The sequence below is a fragment of the Petromyzon marinus genome, chromosome 80, assembly GCF_048934315.1.
Source record: "Petromyzon marinus isolate PM22_M1 ecotype Great Lakes invasive population chromosome 80, UKy_Petmar_22M1.pri1.0, whole genome shotgun sequence".
NCBI classification, from domain to species: Eukaryota; Metazoa; Chordata; class Hyperoartia; order Petromyzontiformes; family Petromyzontidae; genus Petromyzon; species Petromyzon marinus.
This window is the reverse complement of record NC_133746.1, coordinates 8,865,130-8,875,129: the sequence shown is the minus strand read 5'-3', so window position 1 is coordinate 8,875,129 and position 10,000 is coordinate 8,865,130. Positions and strand designations below refer to the sequence as shown.

The 10,000-nt window shown below is 60.9% G+C and overlaps 1 protein-coding gene across 1 annotated transcript in view; it reads left to right on the top strand.

Annotated features, from left to right (window-relative positions):
- The window catches only part of LOC116937787 (carnitine O-palmitoyltransferase 1, liver isoform-like), a 142,724-nt gene that overhangs the window by 81,207 nt on the left and 51,517 nt on the right, over window positions 1–10,000 (top strand). Inside the window, exons 11-12 of the mRNA XM_076057228.1 lie at window positions 713–925; window positions 9,144–9,249. Coding sequence (XP_075913343.1) covers window positions 713–925; window positions 9,144–9,249 — 319 coding nt within the window. The remainder of the gene's footprint in view (window positions 1–712; window positions 926–9,143; window positions 9,250–10,000) is intronic.

The following is a 10,000-nucleotide window of genomic DNA, read 5'->3' as shown; positions in this document are numbered from 1 at the left end:
GACTCCACGAGACTCCACGAGACTCCACGAGACTCCTCTAGACTCCACGAGACTCCACGAGACTCCACGAGACTCCTCACAACTCGAGACTCCACGAGACTCCACGAGACTCCACGAGACTCCACGAGACTCCACGAGACTCCTCGAGACTCCACGAGACTCCACGAGACTCCACAAGACTCCACGAGACTCCTCACAACTCGAGACTCCACGAGACTCCACGAGACTCCACGAGACTCCTCGAGACTCCACGAGACTCCACGAGACTCCACGAGACTCCTCACAACTCGAGACTCCACGAGACTCCACGAGACTCCTCGAGACTCCACGAGACTCCTCACAACTCGAGACTCCACGAGACTCCACGAGACTCCACGAGACTCCTCGAGACTCCACGAGACTCCACGAGACTCCACGAGACTCCACGAGACTCCACGAGACTCCTCGAGACTCCTCACAACTCGAGACTCCACGAGACTCCACGAGACTCCACGAGACTCCACGAGACTCCTCACAACTCGAGACTCCACGAGACTCCACGAGACTCCACGAGACTCCTCGAGACTCCACGAGACTCCACGAGACTCCACGAGACTCCTCACAACTCGAGACTCCACGAGACTCCTCGAGACTCCACGAGACTCCTCGAGACTCCTCACAACTCGAGACCTGAGGCTGTCCCCGCCCTCCGCCCCCCCTGCCGCCCCCCCAGCACGGCGTGGGCGCGAGCGCGCGAGTCTCTCCAGCGCTCCTCCCCGCGCTCGCGAGCGTCGCTGGAGGCGGTGGAGCGCGGCGCTTTCTTTCTGTCGCTCGACACCGAGTCGCACGGATACCAGCCGCACGAGGACGACGGGGCGAAGGGCGGCTCCGCCTCCTCGCTCGACCGCTACGCCAAGAGCCTGCTGCACGGCCACTGTGACGACCGGTGAGCCGACGGGGAGGGCCCCGTCCTGCTCCGCTACGCTCCGCGAGCGAGCGAGCGAGCGAGCGAGCGAATTGAGTCGCCCGCTCGATCGCGAGCGAATTGAGTCGCTCCGCTCCGCGAGCGAACGAATTGAGTCGCTCCGCTCCGCGAGCGAGAGAATTGAGTCGCCCGCTCGCGAGCGAGCGAATTGAGTCACCCGCTCGATCGCGAGCGAATTGAGTCACCCGCTCCGCGAGCGAGCGAATTGAGTCACCCGCTCGCGAGAGAGCGAATTGAGTCACCCGCTCGCGAGAGAGCGAATTGAGTCACCCGCTCGCGAGCGAGCGAATTGAGTCACCCGCTCGATCGCGAGCGAATTGAGTCACCCGCTCCGCGAGCGAGCGAATTGAGTCACCCGCTCGCGAGAGAGCGAATTGAGTCACCCGCTCCGCGAGAGAGCGAATTGAGTCACCCGCTCCGCGAGCGAGCGAATTGAGTCACCCGCTCGATCGCGAGCGAATTGAGTCACCCGCTCCGCGAGCGAGCGAATTGAGTCACCCGCTCGCGAGAGAGCGAATTGAGTCACCCGCTCGCGAGCGAGCGAATTTAGTCACCCGCTCACGAGCGAGCGAATTGAGTCACCCGCTCGATCGCGAGCGAATTGAGTCACCCGCTCGCGAGCGAGCGAATTGAGTCACCCACTCGCGAGAGAGCGATTGAGTCGCCCGCTCGATCGCGAGCGAATTGAGTCACCCGCTCCGCGAGAGAGCGAATTGAGTCACCCGCTCACGAGCGAGCGAATTGAGTCACCCGCTCACGAGCGAGCGAATTGAGTCACCCGCTCACGAGCGAGCGAATTGAGTCACCCGCTCGATCGCGAGCGAATTGAGTCACCCGCTCGCGAGAGAGCGAATTGAGTCGCCCGGTCGCGAGCGAGCGAATTGAGTCGCCCGCTCGCGAGCGAGCGAATTGAGTCACCCGCTCGATCGCGAGCGAATTGAGTCACCCGCTCCGCGAGCGAACGAATTGAGTCACCCGCTCCGCGAGCGAACGAATTGAGTCACCCGCTCGCGAGAGAGCGAATTGAGTCACCCGCTCGCGAGAGAGCGAATTGAGTCACCCGCTCCGCGAGAGAGCGAATTGAGTCACCCGCTCACGAGCGAGCGAATTGAGTCACCCGCTCGCGAGCGAACGAATTGAGTCACCCGCTCACGAGCGAGCGAATTGAGTCACCCGCTCGCGAGAGAGCGAATTGAGTCACCCGCTCCGCGAGAGAGCGAATTGAGTCACCCGCTCACGAGCGAGCGAATTGAGTCACCCGCTCGCGAGCGAACGAATTGAGTCACCCGCTCGCGAGAGAGCGAATTGAGTCACCCGCTCACGAGCGAGCGAATTGAGTCACCGCTCGCGAGAGAGCGAATTGAGTCACCCGCTCACGAGCGAGCGAATTGAGTCACCCGCTCGCGAGAGAGCGAATTGAGTCACCCGCTCCGCGAGAGAGCGAATTGAGTCACCCGCTCACGAGCGAGCGAATTGAGTCACCCGCTCGCGAGCGAACGAATTGAGTCACCCGCTCGCGAGAGAGCGAATTGAGTCACCCGCTCACGAGCGAGCGAATTGAGTCACCCGCTCGCGAGAGAGCGAAATTGAGTCACCCGCTCGCGAGCGAACGAATTGAGTCACCCGCTCGCGAGAGAGCGAATTGAGTCACCCGCTCACGAGCGAGCGAATTGAGTCACCCGCTCGCGAGCGAACGAATTGAGTCGCCCGGTCGCGAGCGAGCGAATTGAGTCACCCGCTCACGAGCGAGCGAATTGAGTCACCCGCTCACGAGCGAGCGGGTGACTCAATTCGCTCACGAGCGAGCGAATTGAGTCACCCGCTCCGCGAGAGAGCGAATTGAGTCACCCGCTCACGAGCGAGCGAATTGAGTCACCCGCTCGCGAGCGAACGAATTGAGTCGCCCGCTCGCGAGCGAGCGAATTGAGTCACCCGCTCGCGAGAGAGCGAATTGAGTCACCCGCTCCGCGAGAGAGCGAATTGAGTCACCCGCTCACGAGCGAGCGAATTGAGTCACCCGCTCGCGAGCGAACGAATTGAGTCACCCGCTCGCGAGAGAGCGAATTGAGTCACCCGCTCACGAGCGAGCGAATTGAGTCACCCGCTCGCGAGAGAGCGAATTGAGTCACCCGCTCACGAGCGAGCGAATTGAGTCACCCGCTCGCGAGAGAGCGAATTGAGTCACCCGCTCCGCGAGAGAGCGAATTGAGTCACCCGCTCACGAGCGAGCGAATTGAGTCACCCGCTCGCGAGCGAACGAATTGAGTCACCCGCTCGCGAGAGAGCGAATTGAGTCACCCGCTCACGAGCGAGCGAATTGAGTCACCCGCTCGCGAGAGAGCGAATTGAGTCACCCGCTCGCGAGCGAACGAATTGAGTCACCCGCTCGCGAGAGAGCGAATTGAGTCACCCGCTCACGAGCGAGCGAATTGAGTCACCCGCTCGCGAGCGAACGAATTGAGTCGCCCGGTCGCGAGCGAGCGAATTGAGTCACCCGCTCACGAGCGAGCGAATTGAGTCACCCGCTCGCGAGCGAGCGGGTGACTCAATTCGCTCACGAGCGAGCGAATTGAGTCACCCGCTCCGCGAGAGAGCGAATTGAGTCACCCGCTCACGAGCGAGCGAATTGAGTCACCCGCTCGCGAGCGAACGAATTGAGTCGCCCGCTCGCGAGCGAGCGAATTGAGTCGCCCGGTCGCGAGCGAGCGAATTGAGTCACCCGCTCGCGAGAGAGCGAATTGAGTCACCCGCTCGCGAGCGAGCGAATGAGTCACCCGCTCCGCGAGAGAGCGAATTGAGTCACCCGCTCCCGAGCGAGCGAATTGAGTCACCCGCTCGCGAGCGAACGAATTGAGTCGCCCGGTCGCGAGCGAGCGAATTGAGTCGCCCGGTCGCGAGCGAGCGAATTGAGTCACCCGCTCCGCGAGCGAGCGAATTGAGTCACCCGCTCGATCGCGAGCGAATTGAGTCGCCCGGTCGCGAGCGAGCGAATTGAGTCACCCGCTCCGCGAGAGAGCGAATTGAGTCACCCGCTCGCGAGCGAGCGGGTGACTCAATTCGCTCGCGAGCGAGCGAATTGAGTCGCCCGGTCGCGAGCGAGCGAATTGAGTCACCCGCTCCGCGAGAGAGCGAATTGAGTCACCCGCTCACGAGCGAGCGAATTGAGTCACCCGCTCGCGAGCGAACGAATTGAGTCGCCCGCTCGCGAGCGAGCGAATTGAGTCGCCCGGTCGCGAGCGAGCGAATTGAGTCACCCGCTCGCGAGAGAGCGAATTGAGTCACCCGCTCGCGAGCGAGCGAATTGAGTCACCCGCTCCGCGAGAGAGCGAATTGAGTCACCCGCTCACGAGCGAGCGAATTGAGTCACCCGCTCGCGAGCGAACGAATTGAGTCGCCCGGTCGCGAGCGAGCGAATTGAGTCACCCGCTCACGAGCGAGCGAATTGAGTCACCCGCTCCGCGAGAGAGCGAATTGAGTCACCCGCTCGCGAGCGAGCGGGTGACTCAATTCGCTCGCGAGCGAGCGAATTGAGTCACCCGCTCCGCGAGAGAGCGAATTGAGTCACCCGCTCACGAGCGAGCGAATTGAGTCACCCGCTCGCGAGCGAGCGAATTGAGTCGCCCGGTCGCGAGCGAGCGAATTGAGTCACCCGCTCGCGAGAGAGCGAATTGAGTCACCCGCTCGCGAGCGAGCGAATTGAGTCACCCGCTCCGCGAGAGAGCGAATTGAGTCACCCGCTCACGAGCGAGCGAATTGAGTCACCCGCTCGCGAGCGAACGAATTGAGTCGCCCGGTCGCGAGCGAGCGAATTGAGTCGCCCGGTCGCGAGCGAGCGAATTGAGTCACCCGCTCCGCGAGCGAGCGAATTGAGTCACCCGCTCGATCGCGAGCGAATTGAGTCGCCCGGTCGCGAGCGAGCGAATTGAGTCACCCGCTCCGCGAGAGAGCGAATTGAGTCACCCGCTCACGAGCGAGCGAATTGAGTCACCCGCTCGCGAGCGAACGAATTGAGTCGCCCGCTCGCGAGCGAGCGAATTGAGTCGCCCGGTCGCGAGCGAGCGAATTGAGTCACCCGCTCGCGAGAGAGCGAATTGAGTCACCCGCTCGCGAGCGAGCGAATTGAGTCACCCGCTCCGCGAGAGAGCGAATTGAGTCACCCGCTCCGCGAGAGAGCGAATTGAGTCACCCGCTCACGAGCGAGCGAATTGAGTCACCCGCTCGCGAGCGAACGAATTGAGTCGCCCGGTCGCGAGCGAGCGAATTGAGTCACCCGCTCCGCGAGAGAGCGAATTGAGTCACCCGCTCGCGAGCGAGCGGGTGACTCAATTCGCTCACGAGCGAGCGAGCGAATTGAGTCACCCGCTCCGCGAGAGAGCGAATTGAGTCACCCGCTCACGAGCGAGCGAATTGAGTCACCCGCTCGCGAGCGAACGAATTGAGTCGCCCGCTCGCGAGCGAGCGAATTGAGTCGCCCGGTCGCGAGCGAATTGAGTCACCCGCTCGCGAGAGAGCGAATTGAGTCACCCGCTCGCGAGCGAGCGAATTGAGTCACCCGCTCGCGAGAGAGCGAATTGAGTCACCCGCTCACGAGCGAGCGAATTGAGTCACCCGCTCGCGAGCGAGCGAATTGAGTCGCCCGGTCGCGAGCGAGCGAATTGAGTCACCCGCTCCGCGAGCGAGCGAATTGAGTCACCCGCTCGCGAGCGAGCGAATTGAGTCACCCGCTCCGCGAGAGAGCGAATTGAGTCACCCGCTCACGAGCGAGCGAATTGAGTCACCCGCTCGCGAGCGAGCGAATTGAGTCGCCTGGTCGCGAGCGAGCGAATTGAGTCACCCGCTCCGCGAGAGAGCGAATTGAGTCACCCGCTCGCGAGCGAACGAATTGAGTCGCCCGCTCGCGAGCGAGCGAATTGAGTCGCCCGGTCGCGAGCGAGCGAATTGAGTCACCCGCTCGCGAGCGAGCGAATTGAGTCACCCGCTCGCGAGCGAGCGAATTGAGTCACCCGCTCGCTCGCGAGCGAATTGATTCACCCGCTCCGCGAGAGAGCGAATTGAGTCGCCCGGTCGCGAGCGAGCGAATTGAGTCGCCCGGTCGCGAGCGAGCGAATTGAGTCACCCGCTCGCGAGAGAGCGAATTGAGTCACCCGCGAGCGAGCGAATTGAGTCACCCGCTCCGCGAGAGAGCGAATTGAGTCACCCGCTCACGAGCGAGCGAATTGAGTCACCCGCTCGCGAGCGAACGAATTGAGTCGCCCGCTCGCGAGCGAGCGAATTGAGTCGCCCGGTCGCGAGCGAGCGAATTGAGTCACCCGCTCCCGAGAGAGCGAATTGAGTCACCCGCTCGCGAGCGAGCGAATTGAGTCACCCGCTCCGCGAGAGAGCGAATTGAGTCACCCGCTCACGAGCGAGCGAATTGAGTCACCCGCTCGCGAGCGAACGAATTGAGTCGCCCGGTCGCGAGCGAGCGAATTGAGTCGCCCGGTCGCGAGCGAGCGAATTGAGTCACCCGCTCCGCGAGCGAGCGAATTGAGTCACCCGCTCGATCGCGAGCTAATTGAGTCACCCGCTCGCGAGCGAACGAATTGAGTCGCCCGGTCGCGAGCGAGCGAATTGAGTCACCCGCTCGCGAGCGAGCGAATTGAGTCACCCGCTCGATCGCGAGCGAATTGAGTCACCCGCTCGATCGCGAGAGAACGAATTGAGTCGCCCGCTCGCGAGAGAGCGAATTGAGTCGCCCGCTCGTTCGCGAGCGAATTGAGTCACCGCTCCGCGAGCGAGCGAATTGAGTCGCTCCGCTCGCGAGCGAGCGAATTGAGTCACCCGCTCGCGAGAGAGCGAATTGAGTCGCTCCGCTCGCGAGCGAGCGAATTGAGTCGCTCCGGTCGCGAGCGAGCGAATTGAGTCGCTCCGGTCGCGAGCGAGCGAATTGAGTCGCTCCGCGAGCGAGCGAGCGAATTGAGTCGCCCGCTCGCGAGAGAACGAATTGAGTCACCCGCTCGCTCACGAATTGAGTCACCCACTCACTCACGAATTGAGTCACCCACTCACTCACGAATTGAGTCACCCACTCACTCACGAATTGAGTCACCCGCTCGCTCACTCACGAATTGAGTCACCTGCTCACTCACGAATTGAGTCACCCGCTCACTCACGAATTGAGTCACCCGCTCGCTCACTCACGAATTGAGTCACCCACTCACTCACTCACGAATTGAGTCACCCGCTCGCTCACTCACGAATTGAGTCACCCACTCACTCACGAATTGAGTCACCCGCTCGCTCGCTCTCGAATTGAGTCTCCCGCTCGCTCACGAATTGAGTCACCCACTCACTCACGAATTGAGTCACCCGCTCACTCACTCACGAATTGAGTCACCCACTCACTCACGAATTGAGTCACCCGCTCGCTCACTCACGAATTGAGTCACCCGCTCACTCACGAATTGAGTCACCCACTCGCTCACGAATTGAGTCACCCGCTCACTCACGAATTGAGTCACCCACTCACTCACGAATTGAGTCACCCACTCACTCACGAATTGAGTCACCCGCTCACTCACGAATTGAGTCACCCGCTCGCTCACGAATGAGTCACCCACTCACTCACGAATTGAGTCACCCACTCACTCACGAATTGAGTCACCCGCTCGCTCACTCACGAATTGCGTCACCCGCTCGCTCACTCACGAATTGAGTCACTCGCTCACTCACGAATTGAGTCACCCGCTCGCTCGCTCACGAATTGAGTCACCCGCCCACTCGCTCACGATTTGAGTCACCCACTCACTCGCTCACGAATTGAGTCGCCCGCTCGCTCGCTCACGAATTGAGTCACCCACTCACTCACTCACGAATTGAGGTCACCCACTCACTCACGAATTGAGTCACCCGCCCGCTCACTCACGAATTGAGTCACCCGCTCGCTCACTCACGAATTGAGTCACCCGCCTTGCTCACTCACGAATTGAGTCACCCACTCACTCACGAATTGAGTCACCCACTCACTCACGAATTGAGTCACCCACTCACTCACGAATTGAGTCACCCGCCCGCTCGCTCACGAATTGAGTCACCCGCTCGCTCACTAATTGAGTCACCCACTCACTCACGAATTGAGTCACCCACTCACTCACGAATTGAGTCACCCGCCCGCTCGCTCACGAATTGAGTCACCCGCCCGCTCGCTCACGAATTGAGTCACCCGCTCGCTCACGATTTGAGTCACCCACTCACTCGCTCACGAATTGAGTCGCCCGCTCGCTCGCTCACGAATTGAGTCGCCCGCTCGCTCGCTCACGAATTGAGTCACCCACTCACTCACTCACGAATTGAGTCACCCACTCACTCACGACTCACGACCCGGGTTCGATTCACGCTCACGGCCAACGCCGCCAGTGAAGATTATCTGCACCGGTCCTGGGCCTCCCCTAGGTCGACTCGGCCTCAAATGAGTACCCGGTGCGGTGCGTAGTGTAACATCGCTAGCACTGGGGGAGACAAAGGCGGCCGGGCGTGCGTGGCGCTGGCTCAGCCACCCCCTCGTGTGCCACAGTGCCGGGAGCCCTCTTAGGTGCTTCTCGCTGCTCGATACGAACAGCACTTGCCCCCACACTCGCACTGACTCGCTCGCTCGCTCGCCCACCCGCTCGCTCGCTCGCTCGCTCGCCCACCCGCTCACTCGCTCGCTCGCTCGCCCACCCGCTCACTCAATCGCTCGCCTCCCCCCGTGCATCCGTGGGTGAGCGTGTCGCTCACGCCCGCCCGCTCACTCGTCCAATCGCTCGCTCACCCACCCGCTCACTCAATCGCTCACCCACCCGCTCACTCAATCGCTCACCCACCCGCTCACTCAATCGCTCACCCACCCGCTCACTCAATCGCTCACCCACCCGCTCACTCAATCGCTCACCCACCCGCTCACTCAATCGCTCACCCACCCGCTCACTCAATCGCTCGCCCACCCGCTCACTCAATCGCTCACCCACCCGCTCACTCAATCGCTCGCCTCCCCCCGTGCATGCGTGGATGAGCCTGTCGCTCACCGCTCGTGCGCTCACTCGTCCAGCGGCTCGCTCACCCGCCCGCTCACTCGCTCGCCTCTGCGTGTGAGGGTGAGTGTGTGAGTGAGTGAGTGTGTTACTCACCCGCTCGCCCCTCGCCCTCACCTCCGTCTCTCCAGCTGGTTCGACAAGTCGTTCACCCTTGTGGTCTATGCCAATGGCAAGATGGGTCTCAACGCCGAGCACTCCTGGGCTGACGCTCCCATCGTGGGTCACCTGTGGGAGGTGAGCACTGTACGCCTGCGTACTGTACGCACGCGTACCTGTGTGTGTGTGTGTGGGTGTGTCTGTGTGTGTGTGTATCTGTGTGTGTGTATCTGTGTGTGTGTGTGTATCTGTGTGTGTGTATCTGTGTGTGTGTGTGTTTGTGTGTGTGTGGGTGTATCTGTGTGTGTGTATCTGTGTGTGTGTATCTGTGTGTGTGGGTGTATCTGTGTGTGTGTGGGTGTATCTGTGTGTGTGTGGGTGTATCTGTGTGGGTGTATCTGTGTGTGTGTGGGTGTATCTGTGTGTGTGTGTATCTGTGTGTGTGTATCTGTGTGTGTGTGTATCTGTGTGTGTGTGTATCTGCGTGTGTGTGTATCTGTGTGTGTGTGTATCTGTGTGTGTGTATCTGTGTGTGTGTATCTGTGTGTGTGTGTATCTGTATCTGTGTGTCTGTGTATCTGTGTGTGTGTGTATCTGTGTGTGTGTGTGTATCTGTGTATGTGTGTATCTGTGTGTGTGTGTATCTGTGTGTGTGTATCTGTGTGTGTGTGTATCTGTGTGTGTGTATCTGTGTGTGTATCTGTGTGTGTGTGTATCTGTGTGTGTGTGTATCTGTGTGTGTGTGTATCTGTGTGTGTGTGTATCTGCGTGTGTGTGTATCTGCGTGTGTGTGTATCTGCGTGTGTGTGTGTATCTGCGTGTGTGTGTGTATCTGTGTGTGTGTATCTGTGTGTGTATCTGCGTGTGTGTGTATCTGTGTGTGTGTATC